Source organism: Lates calcarifer, linkage group LG24 (genome assembly GCF_001640805.2).
Source record: "Lates calcarifer isolate ASB-BC8 linkage group LG24, TLL_Latcal_v3, whole genome shotgun sequence".
In the NCBI taxonomy this organism is placed as follows: domain Eukaryota; kingdom Metazoa; phylum Chordata; class Actinopteri; family Centropomidae; genus Lates; species Lates calcarifer.
Window position 1 is genome coordinate 1,950,886 of NC_066856.1, and position 20,085 is coordinate 1,970,970.

General features: G+C 42.2%; 1 protein-coding gene across 5 annotated transcripts; it reads left to right on the top strand.

The window, feature by feature from the left end:
• The first annotated feature begins 220 nt into the window (after positions 1-220).
• On the top strand, positions 221-19,119 carry pfkpa (phosphofructokinase, platelet a). 5 transcript variants are annotated; one of them, XM_051066657.1, is made up of 23 exons: positions 222-481; positions 3,083-3,156; positions 3,984-4,061; positions 4,477-4,666; positions 5,025-5,190; positions 5,482-5,526; positions 5,653-5,761; positions 6,555-6,650; positions 7,418-7,510; positions 8,312-8,437; positions 9,243-9,307; positions 9,579-9,648; positions 10,595-10,741; positions 11,867-11,937; positions 12,056-12,143; positions 12,972-13,124; positions 14,482-14,634; positions 15,329-15,493; positions 15,670-15,731; positions 16,155-16,266; positions 16,891-16,990; positions 17,989-18,094; positions 18,255-19,119. In XM_051066657.1, exons 1-23 carry the CDS (start codon positions 388-390, stop codon positions 18,409-18,411), a joined length of 2,520 nt encoding a protein of 839 aa, XP_050922614.1. In that variant the 5' UTR covers positions 222-387; the 3' UTR covers positions 18,412-19,119. The 5 variants fall into 5 exon arrangements, with proteins under 5 accessions (XP_018553777.1, XP_018553776.1, XP_050922614.1 ...); XM_018698261.2 differs by lacking the exons at positions 6,555-6,650; positions 14,482-14,634 and adding an exon at positions 6,019-6,114 and having other exon boundaries at positions 221-481; XM_018698260.2 differs by lacking the exon at positions 14,482-14,634 and having other exon boundaries at positions 221-481.
• The last annotated feature ends 966 nt before the right edge of the window (positions 19,120-20,085 follow it).

Below are 20,085 nucleotides of genomic sequence, written 5' to 3' on the forward strand. Positions count from 1 at the left end.
GCAATGAGCTGTGACCAGACGGTACCAAACAGGAATTTGGTCAAATAAACTTAAATTAGGTGGATTTACTCTAAACTGCACCACTGAGACCTGAGATCTTGTCGATGAAGCCCCGCCCATATATCTGCCTCGAATTCTCCCATTGGTTTAAAATCAAACCCGGCCACAAAAACCGACCTCTGATTGGTCCATGCCAACGCCAGTCACTCTCTGCTAATAGTCGAATAGATGCGGAAAGGAGGGAAGGAGAGAGCATAGCGGGCATACAGACACCGAGGGGGCGGACGACGGGTGCCCTTCATCACTATAGCACAATTTTATACTGTCGTGGGTCCTCAGTGCTATTTTACCGAATAGGACTAGGAGAGGTACTCAACTGCTGTGAAAATGGCGCAGCCAGACACCAAGAAGATCTTCTTTGAGAACCTGTCGGGAGCGGGGAAAGCCATCGCTGTGCTGACGAGCGGAGGGGATGCTCAAGGTAAGAGTCGAGACCAACTTCTTCAGTACCCGTATATCAGTATGGACAGGCGGAAACACACGGCTGTTGCTGTGGGATGCTGCAAAGAGGGGAGCCTTGTATTTATAACACTACGTGAAACAATGAGCCGGAGCAGGAAAACAGTAATGTCATGACCATTCATTCAGGAAGCCTGCCAGTGAGTTAGCATGCTAACATGACACATCCTGCTAAGTCGCTAACAGCATCATCTCGTGTCACTGATTTGGTGGACATGTTTATCGATAAGCACCGTGACAGCAGCTAGCAGCATCAAGGTCGAGCCGTGTTTTCCTCCTCACAGTCACAGGCCAGTATGTAGTACTGCACCACTGCTGACGACTTTTAGTTGCCGTTTAATGAACTCACAGTCAGATTAAGTTGGATGAAGCAGTGACAGACAGAAGTGCAGGCCACTGCACTGCGGCTTGTAGGTCACTGACGAGCACAAAGTGACGGCGACAATAGAAACTGATCAATGTCACTATTAACATGTAGATATCAGTGAGGTGGGACTTGAGGCTGTGGTTAGCAGTCACAGTGAGGGCCGGCGGTGGGATGCCTGTATCCTGTGTACGTGATGAGCTGCATACATCTCTGCTGCGTCTCTCCCAGCCGGGGCCATACGTCAGCGAGGAAACCCTGGTCACGTGTTCACCGGCTCGTCTCTTTATTTGACCGCAACACGAGTCATCCACGCCCACTACCACGATGTAGAGCCCTGTGTTTTAATAGTAATGAAATGCCATAGTATTGCTCAATAAAAAGAAATGTAGTATTCATGGAGTAACGGTTTTTATAGCTGAAAATCAGTTTGGCAGAGGCAGAAGTTACTCTGGTATTCAGTTATGTCGAAATTTCAATTAAGGCGTTTGACCACGAGGTAAAGGACACTGACATTTATACTGCAGTAACACTGATGTTTTAAAACCTGACTTGGTAAAAAGCCAGAAATATGTTACGTCAGTGTAAAATGGAAATGATTGAATATGAGTAGAACCAGATGATCTGTGGAGTTATGGAAAATCATCTCTTATACTGCAAGCATCACTTTGGACTGCCAGCTAATAAAAGCACAAGTATAACTGATAATGTTATTGATGGCTCTGGTCTGTCCAGTCATGACAGTGTTACAGTGAGTCAGCATGCACAGTACAAACAGAAGCTGCTGAATGGAATATGGTCACAATTTGCACCTGCAGATCATGCAGTGATCCATCAAAATGTTGTTTTTAGATCACATTCTTTACATTTTACATTTCATTCAACACAAAGCTGCACTGCAGTGTTTTACATGTGACAGTGGCTGACTTATAGCTTTTCTTGGCTAAGGAGAAATGGATTGATCTGTAGTGGGTGGTTTTAGGATGAGGCTTCACTGTTAGCGCACACATGAACATGTATACACACAGAAAAAAAACACACGCACATGGAGTTGGCCCCAGTTTAAATCAACAAGCCTGTGGCATGCATGACAGGAGCTGAACGTCAGTGTCAGAGGGCATTGTGTAGCCTTGGCTTGGTCCTTTCACTCACTCTGGACGAGAAAGTGTCAGTCATGCAGAATGAGAAGGCCAAACTTAGAGATTATCTGCTTTGGTAAAGATTCTAACCCTCAACAAGAACAATGAAGGAACACATGCCTGTAATAATATTTAAATGTTATTTCTTTCTCTCACAATCTGATCCAGTTTCTTCTGTTTTTCCTGAATGTGGTTAAACCAGGCTGTTCATTTGAACAGTTATGTAACAAAAGGTCATGAGCTGTTCCATGCTGGACAGTATGGTGAATAGTTGATCCCTCTCTGGTGGTTGTTGGTACTTTCCTGCTTCTGTAACTTTCCATGTTGAGAAAAGTGGATTCAGTCCCATTTCCCTGTAGATTCTACCTTGAAAGTTTTCACTGACTGATTCAAAGTTCTCCCTTTCTTTTATAATTGTTTTTCCTACTGCACCAGTGGCTTAAAACTTGTGTTGCTTAGTAACAGCACTACTTGGCTGCCATTACAGCTTTTAGTATTCACCAGTGTATACAGACAAAAGGAAACTCAGTCCTTTCTTCTCTTGTTTCTATCTCCTTCAATCAGCCAAGTTCCTGTTTGTCTGTTGTGCGTAAAGCGTTAGCTATTATTCTCACTGTCAGTGTTAAAGCAAACCTACCATTGACATTCAAGTCACAGAACAGTGTGTTATTGGTTAGTGAGTTCACTTGGACTAACCACAGGGTAACAGACAGGCTGGAGGAGGAGTAGGGAAACCTTTTGACCAAAAATGGCTGTGTGCTGTAGTGAGAAGAAAACTTGCCCAGAACCACAGTCAGACAGAAGAAACACACGAAGCCTGTGCTTCTACCACACTAACACACATTGTCGCACACATTCAAGACATATAAATACTTAGAGAGAGCAGATAAAGTTTTATGGCTGCAGCTCTGTGTGACAGAGATGAACAGCCATGTAGTTTAAAGCAATGTGTTTTCTCTCTCTACAGCTTAACTATATACTCTGCTCATCACTGCAGTGTTATGTTGCACAAAGTTAGCTTTATGGTTAAGATTTTGTTTTTTAATCCTTTCTCTTTCAGGGATGAATGCTGCTGTACGTGCTGTGGTTCGAATGGGATTATATGTGGGTGCAAAAGTTTATTTCATTCATGAGGTGAGCCCAAATTTTTGATGATCATTATTATTAAGGCCTTTTTTGCCACAGTCCATAGTTTAGTTACTACAGAAGTGGATCAGAAGTAGGAAAACATGAATTAAAGCCACATTATCTCTACATAATAATAATATCAGTGCATGATCCGCCATTTCAAAATACATTTCAACATAGCTTTTATGCAAAATGAGCAATTGTTTATTTCTTGCAACACTGCAACAGTATGAGTAATGTGTTTTTTAGCAGTTTAATGTCAAAGATATTTGAGTAGTGACACATTATAGTTTTCATGACAGGTCCTCTCCCCTTTTGTTCCATATTGACAGCAAGTCAAGATATTAGTATTTCAGTCTACATATATGAACACAGGAATATAGCAGATGTTGGAGGAGGTTTGGTGAGAGCTGTACTGCTTGCTCATCCTGTGATCCCTGCACATCTGTGTATGTGGTGTTCCTGCTCGCTCGCTGAGCTGTTATATAACTGACTTGAGGCTTTGGCAGATGCCTCATATGAAACTCCCCTCCCACTCAGGTACCACAGTGATCTGTGTGTTCTCTTGCACGTGTCTGCAGGACTCTGTGTTAGGACGATGGGAAAACTTAAATCCATCCATATGAAACAATTGAGGTTCAAAATTGCATATTTGTGCTGTTGTTGTCAGCTGTTAGGCAGAAATATTTATTTCATTCTATGTCATGCTGAACCACCGATGCAGTTTGGAGTGCACATCACTCTAGCTGTTTGCCTAATGTTGTCTTGAGTGTCTGTTGAGAAATCTCTTGTATTTATTTATTTACCAAGAAGCTTATTCTTTTTCTAATCAGGGATATCAGGGTATGGTCGATGGTGGAGAGAACATAAGGGAAGCCACGTGGGAAAGTGTCTCCAGCATGTTACAAGTGGTGAGTAATTATCATGGGCATCATTCCACATGTATAATAATGCATTTACTGTGGGGGCTCCAGAAACAGTCAGTCCCTCATCTGTGGATGTCTGCTTTAGACTTACATTATGAATAAAATACAGCTACTCTACTAAAAGTTAAAAAGGAACATGCAAGTCATGTGGCTAAAAGATAAGGCTGTTTTTGTGGTTAGAGTGTTGATCAGCTAACATCTCAGCAGTGTGTGTGTACTTATCAGCAGTATTTACTCATGTCAGAGTGTCCTGAAGCAAGACACTGGTCCACATCCTGAACTAAGTACACGGAACTGAGTCCTAAAAAAGCAACTAAGTATCTTAAAGGCAAAGTAAAAAGAGAGTGATTTAATCTTTTTCAATTTTAATCGATTCAATTTTCACTCATGTCACCATCAGGGTGGGACTGTTATTGGCAGCGCTCGCTGTAAAGAGTTTCGCACCCATGAAGGGCGTCTGAAGGCTGCTCACAACCTGGTGCAGCGCGGCATCACTAACCTGTGTGTGATTGGTGGAGATGGCAGCCTGACAGGAGCCAACCTCTTCAGGGAGGAATGGAGTGGACTGCTGGGAGAGCTGGTGGACCAAGGTACTGAGGAAAGATGAACCTCCTCTTTACTGCTAGTTTCTTAATTTGTGTTCACGTTGCTGAAAAACCTTATGTTTTTGTTTGTATAGCTGTTAATACCTGCAAAAACATGAAGTCAAATAGTCTCAGAACACTAATCTCTACTCTAATCTGAAAGGTTCTGAGTCATAAATCAATGATGTTTCTTATAGTACAAAGAGGAGTTGAAGTTTTCCCTGTGCTCAGCAGTTTCCATTGCTGCTCATCCTGTGATATTATGTCAACAGGCTGTAAGAGTAACCTGTCTGAATTCATGTAGGAATACAGTGGGAAACACACAGGAGGCATTGGTTCAACCCTAACCTGCTGATCCTTTCAGGTTTGATAGAGGCTGATGCTGTTCAGAAGTACTCAGCCCTTCACATTGTGGGGATGGTTGGCTCCATTGACAACGACTTCTGTGGAACTGACATGACAATCGGAACTGACTCAGCTCTGCACAGAATCATCGAGGTGGTGGACGCAATTATGACAACTGCACAGAGGTGAGGGGGGGATAGAGGAGAGATGCTGATGTATTTGGTGAAGCTGACTCTTTCACATTCCTAGCATGTAATTTAAGTTCCAATAGGTAAATGTTGATTTTATAACGTGGTTATAAAAGTATTGCAGTGGAATGTTCACATGTAAAATCACACACAAAACATATGGCTACATTTAGGTTAGGTCCTGCTCCATTCACCATCGTCTTTTAAATGTCTGTTCTTGAACACATCAGTCCAGTGCTGTCAAACTAAATGCACTGCCCAGTCATATTTGCTGCTCTTATCTTTCAGTCACCAGAGGACATTCGTGTTAGAGGTCATGGGCAGACACTGTGGGTAAGAATGCATTTGATAAACTTTAATAGCAGATCCGAAAAACATAATTCCTAAGGCAGAAACAGAGACCATTATCACCTCTGTTTATACACACATTGTTTATATACACAACGTGCTTTATCCTAGCTACCTGGCCTTGGTGAGCGCCCTTGCTTGTGGGGCAGACTGGGTGTTGATCCCTGAGATGCCCCCAGAAGACGGCTGGGAGGAGAAGATGTGTCAAAAACTGTCTGCGGTAACATGATCTTATTGAGCTCCCCACAGTAAACCCAATGAACCATATTGTATCAGCCTTCAGGTTGTGTAATGTTTCTTGTTTAACCTGACAATGTTGTTATCGCTCCTCATAACGTTTCTGTCTTTCTCCGAGGAGTAAATCCTGACTGTTTTTATCAGAGAGGACTAATGTAGAGGAAATTGTTTAGTCTCTGTTGTCTGGTGTCTCACTGTGTTTTCTCTGCTTTGGAAACATACTATTGTTCTGTGATTTAGACCCGTTCCAGGGGCACAAGGCTGAACATAATCATAGTTGCAGAGGGAGCCCTTGACAGGCATGGGAAGTCTATAACCTCTAGTTTTGTCAAGGATGTGAGTACCTGAGTGTAAAGAAAGGGGAAGCCAGAAGCATGGAGACCCGACTGATGGAAGTCAGTTCACTATGCCACAATTACAACCAGCCTAAATACTCATCCTTACACCTTTCTTGCCATTGTAATTGAAATCAGTATGTTTAACAGGTTGTTGATGTGAGCAGAAATAAGACCCATCATGCCTCAGATAAGATAATCATGATGCGTGTGCTAAGCCTGTGATAATGCAGTGATGACAAGCAATAAGGCCGGCAGCATATTGCTGATTACAAAGTGCAAACACAAGCTGTAATGACATCCAGGCTTTTATTACGAGAGAATCTTTCAGCAGCCTCCAGGCTGTTAGCATCGTCGGGCCCCTGTGCTTCTGAAAGCCCACGTCACAGCCACAGTCTCAGTTTTTCTGTCATGTTGTTTCTCCACCACCCCTCCTTGTAGAACCGAGCAGGGATGAAAAGGCTGAATATCATAATTGTAGCCGAAGGGGCGATTGATCGTAACAACAAGCCCATTACCACTGAATGTATTAAGAATGTAAGTACAGAGCTTTGTGTAAGAGTGTGGCAAGTTCCAGCTTCGACTGCCTCCTGTATGACCTCTACTGTACTGCTGCCCTGGTGTGGCTTTGACTCTGTTGCTGTGTTTCTGGAATGCTCTATCAGACACACTCGCTAGTTTGGTAAGATGGCTTTCACAATACTACTGCTACTACTGTACGACTCTGAGCAGATCCACCCACTAAACCTCACCCCCAGACATTTGAACAGTCAAATGTCATTTATTTCTACGTACCTCACACATAGCGTATTGAATATGTTTTGACACATTCACTGTAAATGTGCTCACAGGGAGTTTCACGGTATGTTATGACCTGTCACATGTTCCTCACGTGTAAAGCACTTTGTTTTCTTTTACAGTACCTGATTACTTGTGTTTAATGTAGCACTTCTTGCCTGGGATCTTCTGTGATATTCAGCACAAGCTAAGAGCTCCTTGCTAACATGACTGAAAAATTAGAATGGCTTGCTTGTGCTTTGCTGTTTCCCCTTCTCTTCAGCTTTTCTATTGTGTTTGTGTTTCAGTGTGTGATGTGTCCTTTCATGTATGTATGGATTTTTGCTCGTACATTTATTCCACACTATAATTCAAATAATGTACATTTAGCTGTATTACTCATATGCATGAAATTGAATTAGTATCATTTCACATTAAGGATTCAGTAGTTAACAGTAGTTCCATTAGAGGAATGAAAAATATATTCTCATGATCACTGCTAAGACCTGTGCATTTTATTTTCCCAGCTTGTTGTCAAATGCTTGGGTTTTGACACACGAGTGACAATCCTGGGACATGTGCAGAGAGGAGGGACGCCGTCTGCTTTTGACCGTATCCTGGTATGTGCACAATTTCAACATAATACTACAGTTCAAAAGATTAATGGTAGAAACATCATGAAAATGTCATGAATAGTCGATTAATTAACAGACGATCAACAGAAAATTAATCTGTTACTATTTTTGATAATTGATGAATCATTTGAGTCGTTTTTCATACGTGATTTCAAACTGAATGTCTTTGGGTTTTGGACTGTTGATCAAATAAAACATCATCTGAATAGCTGTGTGAAATTCTAACAGATGTTTTTAACCATTTTCTGACTTTCTGATGTTATAGGCAAAATGATATTGAAATTCAAGAAAATAATCATTAGAATATTGATGATACATTACACTCTCTGCAGCATTTAGAGTAGAAATTCTCTACAGTATAAAAAGTGCATACTTTTAAGCTGATGTAGATGTTATCTATGAGCTCTCCATTTGAGGTGTTTTGTAGGGAAAGTCCAGTTGTCCAGAGCATTTCTGTTTAATCCTGTGTGTCTGAGGAGAAATGGCTCCAGGTTTTAGGCTAAGCACATTAACAGATTTATGGCTCAGGACGTGAAGCACTGCATCACGGACAGTGAGCAGCAGATCTCTTCATGTGTACCACAAACCAACTAAATTTGATGCAGAGAACATGATGAATGTACTGGTTGGTTTCAAAAAATAGTGAGTGAAAAATAAAACATAGAATTGAGGAAGAATGTTGGTTAAGAAAACACAATGAGTGTTCAGAAGAAACAAACAAGGTTTTGATAGTGGGGATGATGCATTTTTATCTGTGTGTGTGTGTGTGTGTGTTTGCTTACACAGGCCAGTCGTATGGGTGTGGAGGCTGTTCTTGCCCTTCTAGAGACCACAGCCAACACGCCAGCCTGTGTGGTCTCTCTGTGCGGGAACCAATCAGTGCGCCTGCCTCTGATGGAGTGTGTACAGATGGTAAGTACCATACAGGGCTGGAGACGGGCCAAGACTGACACACACACACACACACACACACACACACACACACACACACACACACACACACACACACACACACAAAGGTCCAGAATATGAGGACAGAGGAAAACTGCAAAGCACATACAACACAAACACTCAGAAATGACTCTGCAGAATTCAGAGAGGCAGAGTCAGTGGGGACCAGTTGGAGGAGCTTAAGTAATGATGACAAACAGCACAGCCCATTGGGCCTGGAGTACCACTAATGTTCACAAGAGAGTTGTATTGTTTGAGAGGCAGTTGTGTCTGGTTAATGATTATCCAAAGCATTTGGCAGGGCTGGCAATGACTGCCAGCATGATGATGATGTAATAGCAACCCATCTCCAGAGAAATGCACAAGGGAGCTTTGTTGTTGCACTCACTTGACATGATTGGATTTTGACAGACAAATCTTGCTACTGTTTTCTGATGTTTTCAGATTTTTTGAAGTGGTTTAAGGATGACAGGCAGGCCTTTTTACAGGTCAAAGCAAGGTTACATAGTAACAGATGGAACAGATGATGACATGTTTACTCATGCATTGTTTTCTCTCTGCCCACCAGGAAGGCATTTAGCTCTACATGCACAGATGATCTTGCTTACAATAGACACTTCAAACATCACACTCTTTGCATGCAGATGCATTTGATTTGAACTGATATAAATTAAAAAACTTGGCACTACTTTTGTACATAAAGGAAATACAGTGTATGAATTAATACTGAAGTCAAACAATGAAAACACTCTCCTGTTTCTCTCAGACTCAGGAGGTCCAGAAGGCCATGGACGAGAAGCGGTTTGAGGAGGCTGTTAAGCTTCGGGGCAGGTATGACTGACGGCCTGCTGGGACCAATCTGATACACCAAAACTATCACTTCACTCAAGATAACGACAGGAGCTGTTTTAGAACACAACAGTAGACTGTCGTTTTCCCTCTGGATACAGTCAACAATCATCAGGAAATAATAACTGTAATTCAGATAATTCAAAATGTATCCCCCAGTTTTTACTGTATATTGTGTGTTGTCATGCACCTTGACACTGAAAATGTTCCATGCATTCTGTGAACATACTGAGTGCTCTATGCTTTATTGCAGGAGTTTTGAAAACAACCTGAAGACATACAAACTGCTGGCTCATCGTAAACCAGAATCTGAACTGCCAACTGTAAGTCACCTCATGACATCTTGACATTTCCTTTGGCACTTTTGACTCGACACTGACAGTGCTGTCAGCTTTGTCAACTCCCAACACTGTCTGAGCTGAGCTGGAGCTGTTTTTCCATACATTAAGTAGCAGTCCCCACCATGCCTAGAGTGCAGGTTGTTGTTAGCGGAGTCGAATCAGCCTTCACTGAGACACTGAGATGGTTAATTTTTTATTACACTGTCCCAGGGATCTGTCTGCAAGTAATGACTCAGCTCCTGCAGTCATGATGCACTGTGCTGCTGCTATTTTCAGAGATATCCTTGGTAAAACAAGGCTCGCTTACAGAGTAAAGTATTACTGTAAACGGATGAGTATATTTCTGTAAAAAGGGAAATTACAGCATGCTAGCTATGCTGGCATCCATTAGATATGGCGTCAGTTGTTGCCTGCTGTTAAGTTTAATAAGGTGACTTGTAATTATGGCGACGAGTTCAAAATAAACAGTTTTAACTTGTTTGCTGCGTTATCCACAGTGGATTTGAGGCCTGTAATTGTAGTCACTGATCTGTTCATATGAGGCCCAGGTGGCTCAGTGTTGGTCTACTGTTCACTGCTATCAGATGACACCTGGCTCCCTGCTGAGGGATGACTTGTTTAACTCTGCCAGGAGCTGCTGCAGCCTGCTGCTGCTGCTCCAGAGGAGGCAGCTAACACTGAACATCAGTGAGGTGTAGAGGCAGCATGGAGGACTCCATGCTGTGGAGCTGGCCTCAGGGTTTGGCTCCCCCTGCATCTGTGATAATGACCACTGTAGGCCCAGCATGTAGCTGAGTGCAGGCCAGGAGCCATTTATTGATTCACTCTGCAGAGTTCGAACAACTGTCTAACAATAACAACAACAGCTGAGACATACTCTGTGTATTGCGATGATAAAACTATTGATGTTGCATTTTATTTGTTCTAGAGCAACTTCAATGTGGCAGTGCTGAATGTTGGTGCCCCTGCAGCTGGCATGAATGCTGCCGTACGTTCAGCTGTTAGGGTGGGCATCTCTGAGGGGCACAAGATGTTTGCTGTCAGTGACGGATTTGAGGGATTCTACAAAGGACAGGTGGGTACTCTAGCACTGACATACTGGCACATGTACTCTACTATGGTATGTCATGTCAGAATCTTCTTGGGAGGTCATCACATTAAATAGATTTCATGTTATAATTTCATTGTATTCATCAAAACATTTTATCATAACAGCTTAATAAAATTATAATGTGTATTACTGTCAGTAGCTCAAATATAATTGGCTTAGCTTGATGAGTCAGGCAATGCACAATGATTGTTAGATCCCTGACTGAAGAATAATCAGGAAAACCCAGAGGATAATCTGATGTAAACCATTTTTCCACACTGACTCTCCCTCCTCTGCCCTGCTCAGACTAAACCGATGCAGTACTACAATTAACAGACAGAGGGCTGCAGAAAATGATTAACTAACACTGAAATATTCAGGGAGTCTTGAGTTTTGAATGAAAGGTAAAAACAGTAGTAGGTATGTGCGTGATCTTTAAGGGAAAACCTTTTCTGTGTAAAACTTTAGTCAGGGCTGTCATCTGAGACTATTTTCCTGCTCTGTGAACTGGCAAAACTGGATTGACACTCTCTCTTATCCTCTTGTGACCTTCCCCCAGTGAGAAACCTTAGATCCCTTTTGTCCAGTTTTGGCTCATTCAGAGAGCAGCACTTAACAAAAGATATGACCATTTATCTTCATCAAAATGTGTCCCACATCACTGGTTAGTTAAACATCCTGTGTGTGCCCCTGCCAGTTGAAACCAGACAGCGCCAACTGACCCCTAAGAAGATTAGACAAGTGGGAGTAATGAATTTCTATACTTCAGTGCTTTGGGCTTTTCTGCCACACACCTCTGTTTTCACTGGTCCAATTCCTCTGTTATATATAAGAGTGTGTTTAGAAAATGAACTTGTCTCTGCACTGTGACCCCAGGGGGACATGTCAGAAAATGCAGAACAGAGAAGGATTTTAGTGTATTAAAGTGTAGGATTATTTCATTTGGATGCTAGTAGATTGTCATTTATTTTAACTTCAGGTTTCTGCAACAACCAGAAATGGATAATGGAAGAAAAAGTTGTTTTTCTCCAGTAAAGGAAGTATTTAAATGTTAAAGGTGTACTCCAGTAAAACACTCAAGATTTCATGTTGCTGTTGTCTTCCCCACAGATTAAGGAGATTAAATGGGCTGATGTCGGTGGATGGACGGGACAGGGTGGATCTCTACTTGGAACCAAAAGGTTGAGTATTGAGCTAAGGTCCAAATTCAGTCTGGCCATGCAAATCTACTGATAAAAGGAACACTATTTGGTGACAGATTATAATCTTGTTGCTTCCCATGTTGTTTCCTGTCTGCAGAACTCTGCCTGCAAAGCATGTTGACAAAATTGCTGAGCAGATGCGAAAGCACAACATAAATGCACTGCTAGTTATTGGTGGATTTGAGGTACGTTCAAAACTCCTTTGTCCCTATTAGCTTGTCTACATTCTCATCTTTTTTTGGCCATAAGCTTCTTAGCTCTTGAGTTTTGAATTAGCGTCAGTGTGCAAATGATATATAAAGTGACATGAAAGTTATAATTAAAAAAAATCTCAAAGTACCTTTTGAGGCATTACTAATTCTAATGTCAGATGTACATATATGGATATTATAGTTTACAGTGTACAGTGTTGACCCTTTCCATCAGTCTTATCCCATTTTATGTCAGCACACCACCATATAATTCCATATATAGTCCATGTACATAATCATGCTTCAGTCATTTCTCTGTCAAAACTGGAACAGTAGAGCTAATAAGAACAACTGCAACATGAAGTTGGTTCACTGTTGATGCCTTAAATTTAGGAAAGAAAGTAGAATCTTTAACTTGAGGCATATGTTTCATTTAAATGAAAAGTGAACCAACATTGGAACTGAAATATCATTATATAGTAATTATAATAATTTTGTTTGGAAACAGAGAACACCTGCTTTTTTCCAGCCATTTCACGCTCTCCCAATTAGATGCCCACCAGCTTTAATTTTCCTGTGATGTATGCAAGCAAATGAGTTTGATGTGTATGTACAGATGTGTATGTATTTATGTGTTTTTGAGAGTGTGTGTGTGGAGTGGTACCTGTCTGTTTCGCTGCTGTCCGTTGTGATAGACCTGGCTCCTCCCCTTGGCACCCTCCACTTTTGTCTTTCCCCTCCTTGTGGCAAGTAGCACCTCTCAACCAAACCTACCAAAGTTCCACCCCTGCAGACACTAAAGCCCTTGGCTCTGCCCTGCAGGCCTTCCTGTCACTGCTGGAATTGTTAACGGCGCGCGGGAAATATGACGAGTTCTGTGTGCCCATGGTCATGGTCCCAGCCACTGTCTCCAACAATGTGCCGGGCTCAGACCTCAGCATTGGCGCTGACACGGCTCTGAACGCCATCACTACTGTAAGTGATGGGGCTGGCAATGAGAATAGTTGATCTCAGCATCACACAGACACATATAAAGCACACACACACATGCTCGCAAGCAAGCAGACAAACCCAAAATCCACAACCATGCTTACATAGCCAGCCAGCCAATCACGTTTCAAGAAGGGAGAAATCGCTCACTCATTTACCAGTCACTGAGTATTTACCAGCCAGTCACGTGGATCAATTGGAGGAAATCTGTGTGAACATGGCATCAGCCCCATCTGGAAAAAGTCTCACTAAAACCATCAGAGATCCAGCACAGACAGACAGTTTAAATCCTGTTCTGTGAGGCATGACTGGTAAAGGTAAAGCCAAGTTACAGAGTAGCGTCCCTCCCTTCCCAATCAGGTAAGTAAGTGCGTGACAACATGGAGGCATGCTGTGAGCTGCACAAGTGTCGTGGCCGCCATGTTTGCTCTGCCTGCCCTTCCTGACTGTGTGTGTATGTGTGTTTGTGTCCTCCCACATCACTAACATCAAGATGAGTGGTTAACAGCATGCAGGTTTGACGTTGCCTAGTCATCTTACACATACTGTACGGCTACACAACACAAACTAACAGTCTTTAGTACTGTTAATATGCACTAGCATGTATACTGTGTGTGACTTCTTTAATTAATAGTGAAGCTCTTGCTCTGACTTCATTCATTAACAACACATAAATTTGACATGCTTTGTGCCAAGATTATATAAAACAAAATAATACAGCATCCTTACACTTGCTGTTTTGTCTAAAGCATTATGATCATTCAAATTAACATAAATTTAACTCTATATAAAACAAAGGAGTCAGCGTAAATATAAACAGAAAATCATCTGTGAGCCTGAATTGTGGCTTGGCCACCATCATCTTCCTCATCCTCCTGTGTATGCAGACTCGATCAGTGCTTGCCCAGCAGATATGGCCGTCACGTGGTTGCTGTATTCAGTGTCACTGCATTAAGCTGCTGAGGCTCACAAACAACCTCTCACATCTGTCTCATCTCGTTCCATCTTTGTCTTTTCCTGTCTTTCCTCCCTCTGTTCTACAGTATCTGAACCGTTACTTTTCTCGCACATTTTGTTTTCCCACTATCTGTCTATCTGGCTCTCCTCTACCACTCTTTTCTGTGTCTTTCTTCCTTCCCATTCTTTCACCATCTTTTCCATCTCTGTATTCACACTTTCGTCCTCCTGTCCTTTCTGCCAAAGGGAAGCCATAGCTGCTATCACACGGAAAGGGCCGGAATGGCAGGATACGCTCTTAACAAACTGAGAGAGACTCACCCCTCTCTCTCTCAGTGGCTGGCCCACTGAGTGGCTCTAATGTTTTCATATACTGCCGCTTCAGGCGTTTGAGAGTCTGCTGCAGCTGTATGAGGCTCGTGCTACCTATGAGGAGTTTTGCATCCCGATGTGTATGCTGCCTGCCACCATAAGTAACAATGTACCCGGCACAGATCTAAGTATCGGGGCAGACACGGCCCTCAATGCCATCGTAGAGGTAAGGCAGTCAAACCGCCACCGGTGCAGCTCAGAGCTTTGTTCAAAATGCTTATGCAAAGAGGATGAAAATGACACATGATGTCAAGTATCAGTGGAGTTCAAGGTCCAGTGCTTACAATCAAAAGACTGTCAGGTTATAAAAGCCGATGAGTATTTGCTGCAGCTCTGTAGATATCGGCAGCCATTCTCACGACCATAATCTATCACTGGTCGTTTTACTGCCATCACAGTCACCTGATATCAAACTGATTGTCAGCATTGGACTATTAAAATTAAGTTTTAACATCAGATCAATATAGTTTTCTTCTCCAAATATGATTTGAATCAAGTGTTTTATGTTTTAACTGTAAATGATACCTAAAGTTTGCAGTCTGATGTGCTCTCTCATCCTTGTGCAGGACTCCAGTCTCTAACTGGTGGAAGCAGCATTTTAGCCTGAATCTGCCTGAAATGTTTAAATGTAGCAAGTTGACTCTTGTGCAGATTGATAAATAAGCATGTGGGCCTTGAAATGCGTGTCATTCTGAATATGACCTCTAATCTTGCTTGCTTGATTTGATTTTTTGACAGTTTATGTTAAACATGACAGACATTTAACTGCAGGTAGCTCAGACATTTACACAGAGTTGAATAATTCTTAGCTCATAATAATTTACATATACTAACAGTGTGAGTTTATATGCATGTGTCAGACTTGTGACCGCATCAAGCAATCAGCAAGTGGGACCAAGAGACGCGTGTTTATCATTGAGACCATGGGAGGCTACTGTGGCTACCTGGCCAGTGTTGGAGGACTGGCTGCTGGAGCTGATGCTGCTTACATCTATGAGGAGCCATTTGACATCAGAGACCTGCAGGTGATGCACTTTTCTATTGTAACAGGCACACATAGGCACCAATATGAATTCATGCATCAGTCCCTAATGGCCATCTCTCACTTCATCCACTAGAGGGTAGTCAGGTATCATTTTGAGAGCCTTCACAATTCCATCTACTGGTCAACATCACTTACACGCACTGTTTCTTCCCACAGGCCAATGTTGAGCATCTGACAGAGAAAATGAAGACCAGCATTCAAAGAGGACTGGTCCTCAGGTATGAAAATGGTATCTTAAATCACCTTAGCAAAAATATTTGCACATACAGTACATTTCACAGCCTCACCAAGTGTGTAAAAACTCTGTAATAGTAAGTAAACAGAAGAGTCAAACCTGCAGTTCAGCCAAATGTAAAACCTTCAGTACAGAGCAGACCTGCAGCTGATGTGCTGTTGCTGCAGTTTTATAATCCCGTATTTCCAGCTCACAGAATTAGATTTTTAGCAGCTTGTATAGTAAACAGATCCAGTGCGGATGTCATCAGATCATCAGATGACATTTAGATGTTAGAATAACATAAACTTAACCCAGATTTTAAAAAGCTGATGACACTTTGGATATGAAGTATCTCCAGCATGCTGTTGGATGGGTGGATGTAGACTCAGACATCTTACAGTTGTGTTCCATCCTGTGTTTGTAGGAATGAGAACTCTAATGAAAACTACACCACAGACTTTATCTACCAGCTGTACTCTGAAGAAGGGAGGGGGGTGTTTGACTGCAGGAAGAATGTGCTGGGACACATGCAGCAGGTAGGCCTCACCATACTCTTTACAATTTACCATCTCTCCTTCTGTAGCAGTGTCAGTGGTAACAATTCCTCCAGAATAAGGAGGATTTGATGAAAAGTTTTCCATATTTCTATCTGAAATGCCATTTTCATAATTACTTAGCCCCATTCTTTCTGTATGTGCTTTGTTGTATTTTGGCTTTGTGCGTCTAGAGATTATCACAGATCAAACAGGATGAAACAACAACTTTGATGATTCCTGAGAAGAAATTGGGTCGTGTCTGTACAAAGTAATGGGATACAGGAAAGAAGAAATGAATGTAGATTTTGGGATATTAAGTTTTAAACATAGGCACAACTTCAACAAATATGTACCCTTTAATATGGAATAAATGAAGTTTGGTTGGTGTCTTGGTGCATCTGGATTTTTAAAGATGAAAAGGTAGAATTTGTAATTCAAGCAGAGTGAGTGTTGGGTGAACAAAACATCAGAATAAAGACTAGAAGAATAAGATGCTAGTAAAATACACAAAAAATAAATGCAAAATACCAACACACATGCAAAACACATGGGTGGAAAATCTGAAGCGCTGTGCTCATGTTGCATTGTGTGCTCTAGAGTGATACCTCTCTCTTCCTTTGAAAGGGAGGAGCACCATCTCCGTTTGACCGGAACTTTGGGACTAAGATCTCTGCCAAGGCGATGCAGTGGATTTCCAAAAAGCTGGTTGAGACGTTCAGACAAGGTGAGGTTCACGTTTCACTTGAGTGAAATGCATTGTGGTAGCTAACCCCCCCGCCCCCCTCCTTGCAGAGGCGTGGCCGTTGTGAAGCAGACCTTTACCCAGATCTGTCATGGAGTCACTGTCTGATATTTTGATGTATTTTTGTCCTTGTAAAGGAAATTAATTATTGATCATTTACACCCATCAATGTAACAGTTTAATGAGGAAATTACTGACCAATGTACTGACTTACTTTCCTTTTGATGGATAAGACTACCAACTGAGTGATGTCTGATGTTTCTAATCAATAGTTGTGTCTTAAAACCACACTGCATGTGTTTAAAGGCTATGATTAAAGTTAAAACTCCTCTTTGTTTTTTTATGTCTATTTCCCATTCACATGGATGACATAAGATGAAGGTAAATCTGTTTTTTTTTTTCATGCTGGCTCCATGACCATCTACATCTGTATATTTAGCTCCATGTCCCTGTCTGTCATTTCCACCACCCTGCCATATCTTGAAGAAGCACACAGCCTGTCCAGGCACATGTGGGGCACAGCTACGATGTGTCTTACCTTATAAAAGTTATCAGCAGCCACCATGCTACACTGTTTCCAGTTCACAAGTCATGTGGAATAGTTGGACTGGAAATATAGAAGCATTGGCTGTATGAATAAAGCACCTATTTCTTTTTTCTGCTTTGCCCCACATCTCTCTGTGTCTATGGTGCTTTATGTCGCTTTAGTTGCTTTTGAGTAGTGACAGTTTCTATTGTCTGTATCAGTTGCACCACCCAATTGTAGTCCTCCTGTAGATCCATACAAACTCTTTTATTTATAGTCTTCAAGATAGCCATTAGCTAAAAGAAAGAGTCCTCATCTGACTGTACACACCCTCTCACACACACACACTGCATAATGTTAAGTCTGTGTACTGTATATTTGTGAGGGGAAAACAGGGGCAGCTAAGGTATGTTCCTGTGGTTCCACCTCTGAGTGCTGCTGTGTTTCCCTGCAGGCCGAGTGTTTGCCAACACTGAGGACTCCTGCTGTCTGCTGGGGATGCGTCGCCGGGCTCTGGTCTTCCAGCCCGTCGTACAACTCAAGGAGGAGACAGACTTTGTGTACGTATCACACTCTGAACTTAAAGTCACTGTGAAATGGATGTTAAAGCATCCATCGCTTCAGTAAGTGAAACATAAGCTAAACACAGAAGTAGGACATTTATGCCACAGTGTTAAAAAAAACAAACCACAGTGCTGAGATTTCCTTGTCTGTTTGCAGTCACAGGATCCCTAAAGAGCAGTGGTGGCTGAAGCTGCGTCCCCTCATGAAGATCCTGGCTAAGTACAAGACGAGCTACGACGTCTCAGACTCCGGACAGCTGGAGCATGTTGTACGCAACCGGCCTAAAGAGTCGGACGCTTCAGTAGCCATGTGAAGGCCCAAACTGTACGGTGGCCCACAAAGTCCAATCTGTGTAAAACAGCTGAAGGTCTGTGAGGTGTCAGTATGTGTGTTGTAAAAGAGCTCCAGTAACAACGTCAACAGCCTTCTCTGTTTGGCCACAAACCATGTTCATTCCTGTCTGTATCATTTCCCTCAGCCTCACTCCTCTCTGTTTTGTCTTGACAAACTCATGAACTGTAACCTAGCCTCTGCAGTGCTCCTAATATCAGACACGCACATACTCTCTCACATACAGTGCACACACCTGTCCTGCCATGCATCTGTGTGTCCTTGTTGCCCTGGATGTTTAGTGTCACTGTTGTTTTTAAATTGCACTTTCTCTGTCTCCAGTTGCTTAGGCGGGCTCTGAGCCCAGAGCTGCATGAGGACAGAATAGACACTGTATCTGCTGTAAAAACCAGTGTGTGTATCTGCCTAGAACCAGCGTGAGGTTCAGTATATTTATGTAAGACTGATGCAATACAGTTCTACTGCTACGAGTCAAGAGGACTGCGTGCTGTGCTTTACACCGAGACTAATATTTATCTTTTTAACAATGTTTATTATTTTGCTTGTAAACATGGATATATTAACTGTAGGCACTGCTGTACTGAGTAGCTGTCTGTCATATTGCACCAAAAAGTTAGATGTGTAAGAGACTAATGTTTCCCACAGAATAAAATCAGACTTGAGAAGTGTACCCTGCTGATGTCCCTGGATTGATTGATTGATTGATTGATTTAACCCCTGAACATCCCATTTAAGTAGCTTTACATTTGTAAGGATCCTCTTATGAGGAGTGCTCAGCTTGCAAAACAGGGAGCTGTTCCTGCAGAAATAGTTTCCATTCTGGTTATTCTCTTCACCAAATCTTTAAATGTCAGGGCAGAATAAACAGATGCATCTTTGAGAATTGTAGGTTTAATTGGGAAAGGAGTGAACAACACCTCTGCTGTGGATCAGAGTTAACCAGATCCAACAGAAAGACTCCCACGCTCCGCTCTGCTGCTGCTGCTGTTTTTTTATATTCAGAACAACAGCCAGCAGATGGCGGCAGAGCACTGTCACGTCCCAGGTGTCCGGGTTCAACGGGTCCACTATGACACGGATTCCCTCCATCACTTGCTGTCCACTTCTGCTCCTCACAATTTCAGAGTATTGTGGCTTATTACTAAAGTAGATTAGCTATGTGAGGCCTTGTGTGAACGTGAATGTGTGTGTAGCCATAATTAGGAATTAATCTTATCATTTGAAGGAAAATTTCAATTTCCCGTGGGTGTATTAATTGTGTATACATGTAATTGGGCTGCTTTTTCCAGCCTAAATGGACCTCTTTTCTGTCTTAACTGCGAATAATTACATGCATATATGGCCAGGCTGAGGCCATCACTTAGCGACAGCGCTGTGACGTGAAATGTAATTTGAAGAAAAAGCTACCTGAATCACCTTTACTCCCCGCAGACCCTCCTAGAATAATTATCATCCTTAACTTAAACCAGTGTGGTTAATTCAGCCTCACATCCACATGCCTGCACAAAAAGACGCCTCCTTTCCCATCGCTATAATTTCCTCGGACCCCAGTGGGCACATGGTTCATTGTGGAGGCATTTTCATGTTGCTGGCTACTTCTCTCTGAGCATGAAATTAGTAAATCCAATAATTTGGG

Bases quoted from the DNA above. Each gene is read 5' to 3' on its own strand.
- pfkpa (XM_051066657.1), top strand. From the start codon at position 388: ATGGCGCAGCCAGACACCAAGAAGATCTTCTTTGAGAACCTGTCGGGA. The intron at 6,651-7,417 runs GTAAGTACAGAG...TTATTTTCCCAG, and splicing joins CCACTGAATGTATTAAGAAT to CTTGTTGTCAAATGCTTGGG. The intron at 16,991-17,988 runs GTGAGGTTCACG...GTTTCCCTGCAG, and splicing joins GGTTGAGACGTTCAGACAAG to GCCGAGTGTTTGCCAACACT.